Source organism: Phragmites australis, chromosome 15 (genome assembly GCF_958298935.1).
Source record: "Phragmites australis chromosome 15, lpPhrAust1.1, whole genome shotgun sequence".
NCBI classification, from domain to species: Eukaryota; Viridiplantae; Streptophyta; class Magnoliopsida; order Poales; family Poaceae; genus Phragmites; species Phragmites australis.
In genome coordinates, this window is record NC_084935.1 from 7203556 (window position 1) to 7219918 (window position 16363).

Sequence of the window (16363 nt, forward strand, 5' to 3'; positions counted from 1 at the left end):
TGACTTCCTGACCGGTGGAGCGTTGCTCTAGCTTTCTTACTTCGGAGAGGTATGTCGCCATCGTCCGGTCTAAGTATTGAAAACCCCTTGGCGATAGGGTTACACCTAGTAGCGAGTCCCTGATCGCTAGTAGGCGTTTTTTCCCGCGCGGGTGATGCTCGTGTGCCAGTTAAGAGGCCCTTATACTCCGCTTTGTATTTAATAACTGGAAAAAACATAATTGAATCATGTACCTGACGATGCATGGTCCTGTGCTTGCTCCTTCCTGGTCGGGGGAAAGTAATGTCTTCCTTAGCGACCAGTATCGCATCCGTGGCCCTTTGAAATCCTGCAAGGTAGAACAAGGATTCCCCCTTCTGATCGAAGGGTGGTCGGCATCAGGAAAGGAGAGGGTTACCTTTCTAAGATTCTGGTAAGCTACCTTCCTTACTAGTACCTAATGGCGAGTGGTCGTTACTCATGCCAAAAGTTCAAGGTGCAGACCCTTCTGTTCATCCTTGGGTTGAACCTACTCGAAGAAATGACACACGCGATTAGTTCCCCGATACTCTTTTTTCGGATCGAATCATACATGCCCGATGGTGTCGGTTCATGTCACGGGGCTGGGGGGTGGCAGTCACGGCACGGTGAGCAATCCTTCGGGTGGGGCTGCCACCAAAGAAGCCTGTTCCCCCAGAGCTTGCGGTCTGTAGCTCTCATTGGCGTTGGGAGCCTGGATGCCTCTCCTGCCTCTCGAAGCCTTCGGATTCTGATCCGATGTCCTGAGTTTGGGACATATTGGCTCCGTCTGGGTCGTACCCAATGAAGAACACTTCACAACAACTTGAAATGCACCCCCCTACCTGGCGAGCCAAATATCGAGGGTAAATCCCGGACAATGATTATGGGGTGTATCGGATGACGGGTGCGTAATCTTTTTTCGGGAAGTGCCTACTGAATTTGTTTGTGTATGTGCGACTCAAGAACACCGAGAAGTATCCAGGTTCAGGCCCCCCTCAGGGTAATAGCCCTACATCCAATGTATTCTTTTCTTGTGGTCTAAGTTGGTTACAGATGATGTTCTTGCCAAGCCTTCTGCTCGGCCTTCTTCGCCTCTCGAATCCGAGGCCCCCTCTCTTCAGGCCTGATGCTCCTCTCTTTATATATCAGAGGGAGAGGGGATTTACACGTAAGTCAAGACATAGACCCAGACCTAGCTAGAACTTCCCACCTAGGCCCATCATTACTAAGAGGAGACGTATCCTACCTGCTCTACGGTGTTGCAGAGCCTGTCCCATCGCTCCACCGCCTGCGCCATCCCGGTCATCTGGACTACCCTATCCCGTCCCCACGCGCCGCCTGCGCACCTACAAAAAACCTCCTGACATGCCTGCCAGGTTGTCCCATAGCATTTAATGCTATGGGACGGGACACGGTAGCTCGGTGCCGACCACGCCGTGGACGACCAGAAAGAGGACCTGGGGAAGGGAAATACTCGAGTGAAAAAGCGTTTATTGTGATTAGACTATTTAGATACATTCATGCCCCGCGACCAGAGGAGATTGGTCGTGGGGTTTGCTCCTGCGACCTGGGGACTGGTCGCGGAGCTTGGTCGGAGATCCTGGTTGCGTGGTCGCTGGCTGGTCGCGCGGTCGCTGGCTGGTCGCGCGGTCGCTAACTGGTCGCGCGGGGTGACTACGGTTTTGGACAAATGTGGCATACAGCACCTGCTGATACCTTACCGGCGTGGATCCGCATACGAGGGGACCCCACTATTCTTTACACCGACACGTCTGATCGTAAATCATGAGCCATCTTTGCGAGTCTTCCGCCCAAAGCCCCGCTCCTTCCTCCTCTCCTGCAAACCGAACCCTCTCGATCCCCTTTACCCCATTGTCGTCGTCTCCTCCCCGTTCCCTAGGCGCACTCACCGCAACCATCACCTTCGCTTTGTTCACCCCCACCACCATCGCCACCCTACTGCCTCCACCACCGCAACCTCGCAGCCGCCACCGCCACCGCCTTCGGATTGGACCCGAGTCACCCGATTCTTCTCCTCCTAGATCCTCCAAAACCACCAGATGTCACACCCTAACCGGAGTCGATTCCGCGCCCCTGAGCTATAAAAGGCCCCTAAGACCATCCCCTAGCACTACAAGCGCATCGCCTCATTTCCACTTTCTCTCGAGCTAAAGCACCACCCAGCAGCTCTGTCACCGAGCTCCATACGCCGTCACGCCCCTCCCATCATTGCTAGGCAAAGTCAACGTCACGTTAGCTTTTCTTTTCCCATTTTTCTTTCAATTCCTCTGCTGGCGTTAACTTGCACAATAATTCCCTTTTTCTATAGGACAATAAATCATAAATCTAAAAAGGTTTTTATTTATAAGAGAAATTATAAAAAAACTTTATTAATTCTGTTAATATTTTATATATGTTTTCCAGCAATAAAAAATAGTTCACATATGTTTTAGGGTTAAAAACAATAAATAAAATTCTAGATTTAATAAATATGTTTAATGTTTAAAAAATGTTCCTTCAACTTTTTAATTCTGGAAAAATAGAAAAATAATTATAACAAATTAATAAATGAGTTTAGTTCCTAAATTTTGGTAAAAAATCTAGAAAAATCCCATAAAATACCAAGATCCTCCAGAAAATCATAGGAACATTCCTACGCTCTTCTTTCACCCATCCAATAATTATTTTAATATTGAATAATGTTTTAATAAATCAAAATAAATTTTGAAAATCCTTTTTAATTTCTAAAATATGCTAGAAAATCCTAGAAATTCCCAGAAAATACCAGGAGCCTCCAGAAAATCTCAACAAAACTTTGCCGCCTTTCTTTCACCCTTTCTAAGCCATATCTCTACTGTCGCAACTCCGATCTAATCATTTCCTTCGCCAAAAATTCACTAAAAAATTAAAAATAATAAATAAAATATGGAATTACACTTCTATATTTTGATTCCTTTGTTGTAGCTAGCAAAGCAACAAGAAATATGGTGATGGGTTGTCTAATTTCTTAGCATTAGTCACGACTAACAAAAAAAGATAGTACACGTTCTTAGATGATGTTGACTTCCTTGTAGGAGAACATGGTAGATGATGTCTGCTTATCTTCAGAGCTAGATATGGAACCTTTGAAAGGCCACCTTTTAGGATAATTTCGAAGAGCAAGATATTCAAAAGGGAGATCTAGGGGAAATGGCACAACAATAAACTTGAGTTGGGAACAAAATGCTTAGTTTGATAAAGGTGCTAAAATGGAATCAGATATAGGTGATAGTAACCAAGGAGAAAACCAGATGAATCTTCCATGAATCATGGTGAATTAGTTAATAGTTATTTGTTAATTTTGTGTGCTTTATGGTCTACAACCATCTTTTAAAGTTTCCTTAAACAATGAAAAGTGTGGCATGGTGTTTTACATGAAAGAATGCCATGTGCAACAACTATCTGATTCTATTCTTAATCTTATCTTTGTCTTAACTTCCTCAGTGATAGTGTTAGACTTCTGCCAAAAGATACAAAGTTTATCCAGGAGAATGTTCTTGAGCCCCACCTCGAAAAGCAATCAAAGGTGTCCGGTGAAATCGACAATATAATAGTATGGTTTCTTATGTTATTATTTAGGCCTATATTTACTATGCGATCATGTAATGTGCCATGACGAAAATACCGATTTCTTGATTTTGGATCATGATTTATAATAGAATCATTTTGATTTGCTAGGTCCACAAGCACCAAATTTTCCAAGAGGCTCGTTTCTATATTTGTTAGTCTCAACAAATGGATCCTGCTACCTATAACAACAATAATAGCGCTACTCATGCTGGCTCCAGTCTTCTAGTAATTATCTAAATTTGGATATTTGCTTACCAGCTTGTGCATTTCCTTGGTCCTACACACTGAATCAGGGGCGGAGCTTCCTTGTGGCCAGAGGTGGCCATAGCCCCCGTTGGCTAAAAATTTTATTTAGTAAATTCTAATATTCATCAGCTACATACTAACAAAAAACACCAAATTTAGTATGTATTTGGATCTATCTCTTAGCTTAGCCCCCTTAACAATCTTCTTCAAGCTCCGCCGCTGCACCGAATTATCTTATTTCTGATCAACTATATTTTGGTGTTGCTGAATTTCAATTAAAACGATTACAAATGATGAGTTACAGAAATCTGATGCAATCTGTAGAGCTATGATGTTCTGAAACTGAACTATCTTGTTTTATTGGTACTGAACCATTTCTTGCGACCTTTATTTGCTTTGCTAGTGATGATACTGAACTATTTCTTGTGAGCAACAGAGCATATATCGGATCATATGAAGTGTAACCTATTGTTGCGAAACACTTGTGTTATATTGATGCAGCCACAACATATTGCTTAAAATAACCTGACGGGTGTGGATTTGGTGCTAGTTTTCGTCTGTTTGCTATTTTGGGTTCATGTCGGGTTTAGGCTGACGGGTTTCGAAAATAGCTTTGCTTCACCCGAAATTGCCATCTGTAGTCAGAAAGAAACAATTTGCAGCTTAGAGTTATAATTACCAAACATATATTTGCATGTCCATATCCCGTGGCTTTGACAGTTGGCACAACTACGTGTCATTTTGAAGGAATATTATCTCGTTTTAACAGACAACATCAACTCTATACAAACAAACAAATTATTCAGAAAATGTTCTCAATCATACGTTTTTGAAACGTACATACCACTAACGAGGTAACAAGAGACCACTTAGATGGGCATTTAGCTACTAAGACTATGCCCAAAAATATTCCTTCACGGTCTAGATTCCTGTTATTAAGGATTTTCGTTCTTTACAACGCTCCAATAATTTCTCTTTACGGTTCTCGTCACGAAGGGATTCTCAAGATTATTTTCTTCAGACCGAGATTCTCTCCCATTTTTCTTCACGATTCCCCTCGAAAGAAAGCTGTTGAAGATGAGAGAAAATAAAAAAAATAGAAATGAAGAAAAAAATCAGAAAGTAAACTAAATAAAAAATATATAATTAAAGATGGTCTAAATTCTAAACCAAAGCCACCAACCACTACCCTTCATGTCCTAATTTCAAAACAACAAGCAAATCAACCTCACGCTCATAAAATACGCCGGAAAACCTCGAAAAATCATGGCAAGCTAAATGGAATTTCCTATAAAAAAGAATGGCCTGCCACGTGGCAACGTGGTAGTGGCCGAGAAGCCTGCATAGGCCTATTGGATAAGAAAGATCCCATCCCTCCGTATCCAGAACCCAGACGACCCTTGCATTTTCCCTCTTGCTCGCCCCTTGCATTTACCATTTTGCCCCTCGCCGGCGGCGCCGACCACCCGCCGCCGCATCCGGCGAAAGAACCTGCTTTTGGACCAAGGAGCACGCCATGGCAGCGATATCGTCGCTTCCCTTCGCGGCACTGCGCGGAGCCGCCGACTGGAGGCCGTCGTCGACGGCGGCGACCGTCGTGCTCAGCGCGAGGGCTCGGCGCGGCTCGCGCTCGGTGGTGCGCTGTGTCGCCACCGCGGGGGGTGAGCTCTTTATCCGTCTTGTTACCTGGTCGGGCGGGATAGTGTGCGGGGTGTAGTTGGGGCTTGTAGTTGCAACGCTATCTCAAACTAGTGATCCCCATGACCACGTTGAACCTGTTCTTATTCTCTCCGAATTCACCTACCAATGTGCGATTTCGGGCCTCGCCGGCAGTGGTGCTTCCTTCCACCGTAGCACGCCACCTCGAATTCTTACCTGGTAGTCGTCATCGTCTTCTCCTCTACTGGACCGGCGAGGCTTTTGTCAGCAAGGAGCACTATATTGCCTGGCTGACTGTTGTACTAGTTTTGTTCTGGGGTGTCTTTCTATGCTGTGAGCAATCAATTCCAAAACCTTTCTTTCTCCAGTTGCGAATTCGTTCGCTGCGTGGTACACTTCCAGTGTTGGATTCAGTTCTTGAATCTTTGGCTGTGTTGGAAACAGCAGATTTCTGGTGCTATAAGTTTCTGAAGTGAACTCATGAAAGGCTAAAGCTCTGTCCCACTTCGCACGGGTACTGCTTATGAAACGCAGTTACGCAATTTGTTGTTGATGTGTTCAATTCCACATAAAATTCGGATTGCGATACACATTAAAATGCAATTTGCAAGAGGATTAGTGCGAGTAAATCATCCAAAGAAGCTTAATCGTGTAGAATATAATCACGAGCTATGGAGGTGAATTAGCTGAACTTATAGGCTTTCACCATCCATTGTATACCGATTTCTATAAATAGCAGACCCAATTTATTATGGATGTGAGATAGTTTTAAGTTAATCTATCCAGTCCGGGACATAATAGTGCCTTAATTGTGCAAGTGGTGGCTATAATTCCCTGCTTGTTGCTGGTGTTTGCTTTACCTGATTCCGATCATTAGGCTCTTTCTTGAAGAGGTTTCTTGGCTCACCATCTTCACATATTATTCGATTGGTGGAAAGTATTTTTTATGCTTAGGAGGTGAACTGGTGCTCAAAAACAGGTTTGTTTTTTCATTGGAGTTCTTGTCACAGTTGAAATGAATCTACCAAATGCTTCTTTGTGCAAGAGTTCAACATATCTTTCCATAAATTGTCTCACTCTACAAGTCCCCATGTTCATCTCATTCTGTCTACTTTCAAATGATTTTTAAAATACTTGTGTCAAGCATTTGCCACTGGGTCATGATATATCCAAAATATTATCCAGTATATTCTGATCAAACAGGCTGGAACTGATGTTGAACGTTTTCATTGCGCACGTAGCACAGCACAAGTTATTGGTACAGCCTTTTAATTTGTTCTGAATCTTGTGCAGATATCCCGCCTACTGTCGCAGAAACAAAGATGAGCTTCCTCAAGTCATACAAACGCCCAATCCCAAGCATTTACAGTACAGTCCTACAAGAACTTTTGGTGCAGCAACATCTAATGAGATACAAAAGAACCTATCACTATGATCCTGTGTTTGCTCTTGGATTTGTCACCGTATATGATCAGCTTATGGAAGGCTACCCCAGCAACGAGGACAGGGATTCCATCTTCAAGTCATATATAACAGCGTTAAATGAGGACCCTGAGCAATACAGGTGCTTTTCATAGCTCATGTATCTGGCTTCACATGTCATTTTAGCATCAGCACTTTAAATCTCCAGTTGGTTTCCAACTTTTATTTGTCGAAGGTGAATTGCTGCAATTCTCAACCATCAATGCTGCTCCATGAAAATATATAGTACGCCTCAACTTTTATATCAACCCTGGATTTTTCTTAGAGAAAGATTTTACCAACTTATTTGCTTTACCTCATTTATATTTCTCAGATACACTGGTTGTTGTTTACATGCTTTGTGTTTTTTGGGTCAGTAGTTGCTATACTTTCTTGGCATCAATAAAAGCTTATGCATTTTGGTTTACTAGTTGGCATCAATAAAGTTTCTTTCTTCAGAAAACAACATTTCTATTTTCAAGCAGTCCTGTTAATTTTCTTTGTATTTGCTGTACAGAGCTGATGCACAAAAGATGGAAGAGTGGGGACGCTCCCAGAATGGTAATTCGTTAGTTGAGTTTTTTTCCAGAGATGGAGAAATAGAGGCCATTCTGAAAGATATATCAGAAAGGGCCAAGGGTAAGGGAAACTTCAGCTACAGCCGGTTCTTTGCAGTTGGCTTGTTCCGTTTGCTTGAGCTCGCAAATGCAACGGATCCAACAGTACTAGACAAGGTTGTTCCTGCCATTATTAATTTTGTTTGCCCATTTCCTGTTAGTTGTTGCTGGTGTTCTCATTTTGCTTTCTATACACCTAAGTTTTTTTTCCAGGAAGGACTTTTTTTAAATTTTTTTGCTGAAGAATAAAATGAATTCAGGGGCTTATCTGAATCTAATATCTACTATATAAAACATAAGTTAGTTCCCGTGTCAGTTCTTTCCGTACTTTCCTCCCATCTAATAAAAACCCTAAATTCAAATAATTTACCACTTTTGCCATCCACTCTTGTCCTCCAGCCTCCTTACTTGCTACGGATATGGAATTCGTTTTACTAATAAAAATAAATGAAGAAATTAGGAGGGAAATTAGCGGATAATCTACCCTTTCTTTTTCGGATCCCATCTGAAATCAAACTACGGTATCGCTCCTGACGTATTTGTTCAGTAACGCTCCCATGACGCATCCACATTTCCATACCTTGAGTTTGTTATTGATGTTTTTTGATGTCCAATATTTATGTTTTCGTTGCAACGAACGGGCCCTTAGCTAGTCTTTAGTATTCACAACTGCTTTAGGATCCATGCACTGTTCTTTTCAAGAAAGCATAAAACTGTGTATTAAGTTATTGTCTGGATTTATTTGTGAGATCTTATTGTCTTTACATAGTTTGCACTTATATACTGGCCTGCACAATATTGTTCTCCCACGGTTGAGATTGCAAATATGTTAACTGTTATGGCATGTGATTGTCAGCTTGAAATTGTTTCTATCTTTTATGATGTTTCTACCCAAATAGAAAATAACAATTAGAGGATTCAGGGTAAGTCTGCTTGATAGCATCCTCTAGGGGCCTATCCAGATATTTCTGTTGGCAGACTCATTGAAATTGCGTATTCTTCTACAAACTTCGTTTGACCTTGACATGCCCTGCCATTGGTGATTGGTATGGTGCGCTCTTCTACCCAGTACAGTAGGGTAGCCTTGTAATTGTTTATTTTTCTGTTTTCTGTTCACAATGTTGTTGGCTGGTGCTGCATATGATAGATTGCCATTCAATCTTAACTTAATATTTTGTGCATTTGTTTCTTTTTATCTTTCTTTGGACAACCAGAGGAAAGAACAGCTGTTACTCGCTAAATGATTTCACATTTGTGTTGTCCTGTACTGTTCAATAGAGAAACTTTACAATAGGGGGTAATTCTAAAAAGGATGTGCAATTCTAGCACTTCCTGACAAAGTCATTTTTGCAATGTATAACAAATATTTTAGCAAAGGATATATCAGAATTGAATGCACTGTTTCACTGTTACTTTGCTAACATTGCCAACAGGCACTGACTTTATTTCTTACTTAATAGCTTTGTGCTGCTCTAAACATCAATAAAAGAAGTGTGGATAGGGACCTCGATGTTTACCGCAACATACTCTCGAAATTAGTTCAAGCCAAGGAACTTCTCAAGGAATACGTGGATAGGTAACATCTTATCCCAGCAATACAATTTTCTTTACACTTCTCTTACCATTCAAGTCTGAATGTGTTCGATAAATGATACTCTGTTAAACTATCTGTGAAGTTTCTGTTTTCATTTTGTGATAAAATGCTTGAAATGCATAACTTTATCTGTGAAGTTGACCCCTTTTGGCCACTTGAATCGCTCCTCTTTTAGGGCCTATTTGGCATAACTTTAGCTCCGAGATCCATGATGAATTTTAGAGTTTGTATGATAAAATAAAGTGGTTTAAACTTTTATTTTTAGTTCAAAATAAAAACTAAATGGCTGAACTAAATATCCTCAAATTCACCCACAGCTCCAGATCCAAGAAATCTTGGATTGAAGCTGTGCCAAACGGGGCCTTAGTAAGGGCCGACAATTGCTTGGTTTCCATGGTCCACCCTTTGCATTGTCCATCCAGCCCATTCTTTTACTGTTTTGGACTGTTTCTTCCAGTGACATAAAACTCGCCCAACTTTACTATATTGGCAGGGAAAAAAAGAAGAGGGAAGAGAGAACAGAAACCCCGAAGCCAAACGAAGCTGTTACAACATTTGATGGAAACCTTTATTCCATGAGGCATTAGCTCCGCCTTTTGCAGAGGAGAGCTTCCCCGGATGACAGAATTAACCGTAACATCTGGATTGTGTTGCGAAACTGCCAAGGTTCCCCTTTCACCGCACAGACATCTTTGGCTGCTCGTCGTGTGGTGTAGCATTCTGCTGTACAAAATGATCCAGATTATTCTTACTATTGAACAAATATCTTGTATTTTCTCCTTCCTGTCTTCGAATGTATTCATTCTCTTTGCTTGTTTGAAAGTGTATGAAGAGGTATGTGGGGATCAATGTTACTCATAAGCTGAGAAATATAGCTTACCTGTTTTGTATTTTGATGGTGATAATTTGAGAGGCACTGTGTTCAATTATATGTTGTGGTGAACATGAAATCAGTTGATGGGTTGCTTATCTGAATCTGTATAAACCGCCGGGCTCAGTAAACTGGAACAATATCGAAGTGGAAAATGATCAGGAATCAGAGCAATCTGTTGGTGGATACAAATGTCTGAGAAACTGTTCTCTTTATACCTTGCATAACAAAAGGAACATGCAACTTAGTAGAGGTAAAATGGAATTTCAAATAATGTAGCATCAGTTCAGCTAATTGCTGAAAAATCCACTCCCAAAATTTGTAGACAAGTTTTAAACTAAGGGTGAACTATGATGACGAATTTCAGCACGTTACTACATGTATTGTGATTGGGATTGCCCATTTTCCTTGAGAACTCAACAGTGAAGCAAACCGGTATGTGAATAGAACTCAAAATTTTACTGAACTAGAGACATTGGTTACTGTGAGCGACAAAAAACAGAGCTTCAAACACTTCTTGGGTGCCAAACCTAAACCACATGATGTCCAAGATTATTTCTCCCGATATTGCCGAACCCAGGAGGCCACGTATCAGAACAACTCCAAAGCCCATTTTCCAATCGCAACCCTCCACGTGTCCCAACGGTCTTTGCAGATCGCCCATCCATTGGACCATACAGATAAGGCCCGGATAAGGTAGAGCCCATCGCTGCCGTCGAATAGATCACAGCCGCCCCGCAGCCGTCCGATCTGCCACGCAGAGATAGCACTATCCTATTTGTACCCCGTGACGAGCACCCCCGCCACACACCACCATACCTGAGCACACCGGGAAGGAGAGGAAGGAGGAGTAGCCATGGCTTCGTCGGTCGCCGCCGCGGCGAGCACGTTCCTTGGGACCCGCCTGGCGGACCCAGCGCCGCTGAACGGGCGCATCGTGGCGCGGTTCGGGTTCGGCGGCGGCAAGAAGGCGGCCCCGAAGAAGGCGGCGAAGACGTCGTCGGGCTCTGAACGGCCGCTGTGGTTCCCCGGCGCCACGGCGCCGGACTACCTGGACGGGTCGCTGGTGGGCGACTACGGGTTCGACCCGTTCGGTCTCGGGAAGCCCGCGGAGTACCTGCAGTTCGAGCTGGACTCGCTGGACCAGAACCTGGCCAAGAACCTGGCCGGCGACATCATCGGCACCCGGTTCGAGAGCGCCGACGTGAAGTCCACCCCGTTCCAGCCCTACAGCGAGGTGTTCGGACTTCAGCGGTTCCGCGAGTGCGAGCTCATCCACGGCCGCTGGGCCATGCTCGCCACCCTCGGCGCCCTCTCCGTCGAGTGGCTCACCGGCGTCACCTGGCAGGACGCCGGCAAGGTACGTGAATATTATTGCACGCGTGCATCCAGGCATCCAGCTCTGCGCTATGAACAACGACACAAAACCAACGTGTGATAATGTTGCAGGTGGAGCTGGTGGACGGGTCGTCGTACCTGGGGCAGCCGCTGCCGTTCTCCATCTCGACGCTCATCTGGATCGAGGTGCTGGTGATCGGCTACATCGAGTTCCAGCGCAACGCGGAGCTCGACCCGGAGAAGAGGCTCTACCCCGGCGGCTCCTACTTCGACCCGCTCGGGCTGGCGGCCGACCCGGAGAAGAAGGAGCGGCTGCAGCTGGCGGAGATCAAGCACGCGCGCCTCGCCATGGTCGGCTTCCTCGGCTTCGCCGTGCAGGCCGCCGCCACCGGCAAGGGGCCCCTCAACAACTGGGCCACCCACCTCAGCGACCCGCTCCACACTACCATCTTCGACACCTTCTCCGGATCCTCTTAAGGCCGCCATTGCTCCGTCCATCGATCGAAATATACATGTTCTTGAATTAACTGTTATCTCTATATCAGCTGGATCGGAGATGGATGAATGCGTGCGTGGTTTGATTTTGTGATGAGTGAGAGGGTATGGGAAAGATCGATCCTTTGTCAATGGAGGTCTCGTTAATTAGGAGAGCTGCTGGGCTGGGACTTGGTGATTTGTAATATATGAACCAGTGATGAATTAATGCATTCACTTGTACATCTTGAGGTGGTATAAAATGTACCCTACTTTATTTTTCTGGTTAAATCTTATTTTTTCAATACGCTAGTTTCCATTCTCCATTACAAGAACGGAAAGTTGGTTAAATCATAATACCCATTTAGGGCTCGTTTGGCAAGCCAGGATTGGTCAGGATCAGCATGCCATGGAATGAAACCCACGCCGGGGTGAGATCCCTGGCGTCGACCAAAATTGCATTTGGCTGCGGCGTGGAACGGAATAACCCTGCCTGTACCCCACCGTTCCAAGGAAAAAAAGGAGCATGGGTCTATGGAGGCCGGGAAGAAAAAAATCATTTTGTGGAACGGAATAGCCCCGTCCAAAGCCCCCTAATCCCATCCTCTTGTGTCACCTGCCTCTCCAATCCAACGGCGCCCCGCTCGATTCCGGCGTGACCCGCTCGTCCTCTCACGCCACCCACTTCTCCGATCCGGCGTCACCCTTCTCGACTCAGGTGGCTCTTCCAGCCTCCCTACCTGTGACTTTCTCCTCGACGACTCACCTCTCCGGCCGCTGGTATCCTCCTCCCTTCTAAGGTTCCACGTCATGCCGCCTGTGATTGGCCTTTGTCTCTCACAGATCTACCACCATATGAGGACGACACTTGCTGTTCATTTGCGGCTGCATGGGTTCGCTTGCGGCCCCTTATCTGCAGCTTACGGCGGCTCAAAATCTTCGATGCTCGATGGCATCTCAGATCTTCAGTACTTCTGTGGTAACAAACTTTCTCATTTTTGCTTCTGTGTGAGAGGAAAATCTTATTAAAAAATATAAAAATGAGCACATGTTCAGATAGCACCGACTTACCTTTGAATTTTCAAATGGCTTTAGTCAATTAAGCAATTTATTATTCCGTGTCTGCAAGTAATCGTGCACCATATGTTTTCTTTTGGTTTGGAATAGATGCAAGGAATCGTTCAACATATGCACCGTTTCAGATGACTGCCTAGTTCAGTGGCTATCTGCTTGCTAGTGCAGTAAAAGTAAAAAAAAATCGTTCAGATGTCCCAAAAGTCATACTTAACAGTTCAATATTTGAGACAAATTTCATGATACCTAAAATTCGTCTTTTTTCTTAAATTAAAATTTATATTTTTATCTAAATTTTTTGGAGAGCTAGATGATTGCGTCCTTTATACCACCTAATTTTTTCATAAATTTTCATAATTATTTGATAGTATTTTGAATTTTAAGTGTATTAGAACACAATATTTTTTTAATTTTTAAATATGGCACCCTCCAACGAGAGATATGAGTCTAGATCTATAATTTTTTAAAATGGACACAATATTTGTAATATTTAATTTAAAAAATATAAAAAAAATCCTATTTTGAGACCCTTGTGGCCCAATCTCGGCCTGGATGACCTCAATAACAAAACAAAACCACCATGGGCTTGGTGGGCATTCACGTGTAGGCCCCAAACATGTTTTTGATTAAAAATTTAAATAAATAGATTTTTCATAGAAAAATTTGTAAAATTAGGCGTCTGTAGCCCTCTGAAATGGCGGTTAGAGGCCCTAACCACTTCCTGAGAGGGCGGTATGCCTAACCGCCCCCTCAGGGGGCGGGTACAGCCTGTCCGCCCGAGCCGGCTCCCTTACCGCCCCCTCAGGGGGCGGGTAGGAGTCCTTACCGCCATCTCAGAGGGTGGTAAGGGGCCTCCCCGCCCATCGCGCTGCGCTACCCGCCCAGCCGCCCTCTCCTATAAAAAGGCCAAAAAATAGGCCAAAATTTTATTATAATCCGAAAAAAGAAAAAGTTGAGAAGAGGGAGGAGAAGAGAGGAGAGGGGAGGAAGAGAGGTCAGTGAAGCCCTGCTGCATTTGAGCCGCGGATTTGAAGAATAATTTCGAGTAAGTCTTTTTTTCTTTTTTATTGTTGTTAATTAGTGCAGTAGCAGTATATGACATAGGTTTTAGACATTTATGACCTAGGGTTTTGAAAATTGTCAAATTTATTTAGAAAATTGTACGATAGCAGTGCAATGTAGAATATTATTTTTAGTATATTATTTTTTACTATATTGGGGTTGTACCTGTGGATGTAGGAGGTAGCAGTATATGATAATTTGTGAACCTAGGATAGCATTTAGAAATAATTTTATCCGATAATTAGAAATATAGTTTATTGTCTTAACATTGGTTATGTTTGCGGGTGTTTCTACGGATGGCAGATAAATTAATTTTGCAGATATATTATGGTGAGGGTGAAATTAGGTACGGTCCTAACGGTGCAGATCTGTCTGAATTTCGTCATGTCATGAAGGGGCTTAGTAAAGCTAATGAGAGGACCATTGTGGGTGTGTGCAAATAGCTCATGCGATTTTTCCAACTGGATCCGCAGCAACATGAGCTGAAGTTGAAAGCTGTCATCAGCCGTGCTAGTCATGGATACTTTGGTGAGCTTGTTCCCATCGAAGCCACATCAACTTGGAGGCAGTATATAGATATATGTTGTGAACGTGGCCTACCGCTTGTTTTGTTAGCTAAGGCATACCTGAAAGATCAAAATGAGGTGAACTCTACGGAAGTAATAGCAGGACCAAGTGAGGCAGTGGAAGATGAATCAGAGGCGGCTAATGTCGGGTCCAGGGAGGAAGTTGGTGATGTTCCAGAGCTACAACCGATGGGTGTAGCTGATGAAGGGGGCACATCCCTAGCATCGTTGAAGATAAGCAGGACAAAGTGAGGCAGTGGAAGATGAATCAGAGGCGGCTATGTCAGGTCCAGGGAGGAAGTTGGTGATGTTCCAGAGCTGCAACCGGTGGGTGTAGCTGATGAAGGAGAGCACATCCCTAGCATCATTGAAGATATGGATTTGGAGGATGAAGAGTCGGAGGAAGGCCTTGCCGATGGGGATTCGTCTAACGAGGAGGATAATGCTCCAGTTCCTGCAGAGTGGAGGGATCATGAATTTTCGAAGCTGGTGGTTAACGAGGCTGACCGGACACCGTGGCAGTACCATGAGAACGAGGTGTCACATGATGCTATGTACCCTACAAAAGAGACAGTTATTGATGCAGTGAAATTCTGGTCGTTGTCTCTTCGTAGGCAATTCAAGGTTGTTAAATCCAATAAAAGGGAGTACGATGTGAAGTGTTTGGTGCCTCAGTGCCCTTGGCGGGTGCACGCATTCAGAGGGAAATGGGTAGACTACTGGCAATGCTCAATAGTTAAGGAACATAATTGTCACATTGAGGAAATAGAGTTCGTCTACCGGAACCTGTCTTTTGCTTTCATTGCAAATGTTATGTACGGAGAGATTATTGACAACCTAAGGTATGAGCCACGATCAATAATCCGTGCTATTGAGCAAAGGTTCCAGTACATAATAAACTATGCGAAGGCATGGAGGGCGAAACAAGAGGCTATTGAGATGAGGTTCGGAACATATCATATCACAATCTACCTCGTCAATTAGCCATAATTTGTGGAAGAAATTCAGGCAGCTACTATGATATCAAGCATTACCCCTTTACTGATGTGGAGTACAGCGGAAAAAGAGTGTTGCAGCGTGCTTTCTTTGCATTCGCTGCAACTATCAAAGCATTTCAATATTGCCGACCCATCATATGCCTAGATGGAACATTCCTGACTGGAAAGTACAAAGGGCAGATTTTGTCTGCAATTGGGGTCGACGGTAACAAACAAGTCCTGCCACTAGGGTTTGCTTTCGTGGAGAGTGAGAACGGGGGCAACTGGTTTCCTAGAGCGGGTTAAACATGCAATTGTTCTTGACCGACCAGATGTGTGTCTCATTCATGAAAGACATGTAGGATTGTTGCAGGCTTTGCTGGATATGCAACATGGTAGCGTGCGACGGGGTGTAGCAGCACAGTGACCCGACCTCAAAAGCAGGTGGTGCATGCGCCATATGGGTGCGAACTTCTACAGATAGTTTAAAAACAAAGAGTTATGAAGCTTTTCAAGAAGTTGTGCAGTCAAAACCAACAACATAAGTTCAATGCACTATGGGCAAGACTTGATGAACTGACTCTAAAACAAACTGCGGAGGTTGCACCTAACGGTGATGAACCAATAGCTCTCGGACCTCTTCCAACCAATACTCCGTAGATTGTAAGGAGATCAGGCTCATCTATTAGGAGCTTCTCACAGTGGATACGTAATGAGCCAAATGAAAAATAGGCTCTGTTGTACGACAGTGGTGGTGCAAGGTACGGAGTAATGACTACAAATCTTGCAGAGGTTTATAACTGGGTCATGCGAGG

The 16363-nt window shown here is 43.9% G+C and overlaps 2 protein-coding genes across 2 annotated transcripts; both read left to right on the forward strand.

The window, feature by feature from the left end:
- Nucleotides 1–5219: 5219 nt before the first annotated feature.
- LOC133892535 (protein THYLAKOID FORMATION1, chloroplastic-like) lies at nucleotides 5220–10076 on the forward strand. Its single transcript, XM_062333381.1, has 5 exons — nucleotides 5220–5516; nucleotides 6808–7078; nucleotides 7493–7709; nucleotides 9053–9168; nucleotides 9680–10076. Exons 1-5 carry the CDS (start codon nucleotides 5372–5374, stop codon nucleotides 9771–9773), a joined length of 843 nt encoding a protein of 280 aa, XP_062189365.1. The 5' UTR covers nucleotides 5220–5371; the 3' UTR covers nucleotides 9774–10076.
- Nucleotides 10077–10850: 774 nt separating this feature from the next.
- On the forward strand, nucleotides 10851–12114 carry LOC133892534 (chlorophyll a-b binding protein CP29.1, chloroplastic-like). The gene is made up of 2 exons (XM_062333380.1): nucleotides 10851–11417; nucleotides 11507–12114. Exons 1-2 carry the CDS (start codon nucleotides 10914–10916, stop codon nucleotides 11870–11872), a joined length of 870 nt encoding a protein of 289 aa, XP_062189364.1. The 5' UTR covers nucleotides 10851–10913; the 3' UTR covers nucleotides 11873–12114.
- Nucleotides 12115–16363: the final 4249 nt, after the last annotated feature.

Bases quoted from the DNA above. Each gene is read 5' to 3' on its own strand.
- LOC133892535 (XM_062333381.1), top strand. From the start codon at position 5,372: ATGGCAGCGATATCGTCGCTTCCCTTCGCGGCACTGCGCGGAGCCGCC. The intron at 5,517-6,807 runs GTGAGCTCTTTA...AATCTTGTGCAG, and splicing joins CTGTGTCGCCACCGCGGGGG to ATATCCCGCCTACTGTCGCA. The intron at 7,710-9,052 runs GTTGTTCCTGCC...CTTACTTAATAG, and splicing joins ATCCAACAGTACTAGACAAG to CTTTGTGCTGCTCTAAACAT.
- LOC133892534 (XM_062333380.1), top strand. From the start codon at position 10,914: ATGGCTTCGTCGGTCGCCGCCGCGGCGAGCACGTTCCTTGGGACCCGC. The intron at 11,418-11,506 runs GTACGTGAATAT...ATAATGTTGCAG, and splicing joins CCTGGCAGGACGCCGGCAAG to GTGGAGCTGGTGGACGGGTC.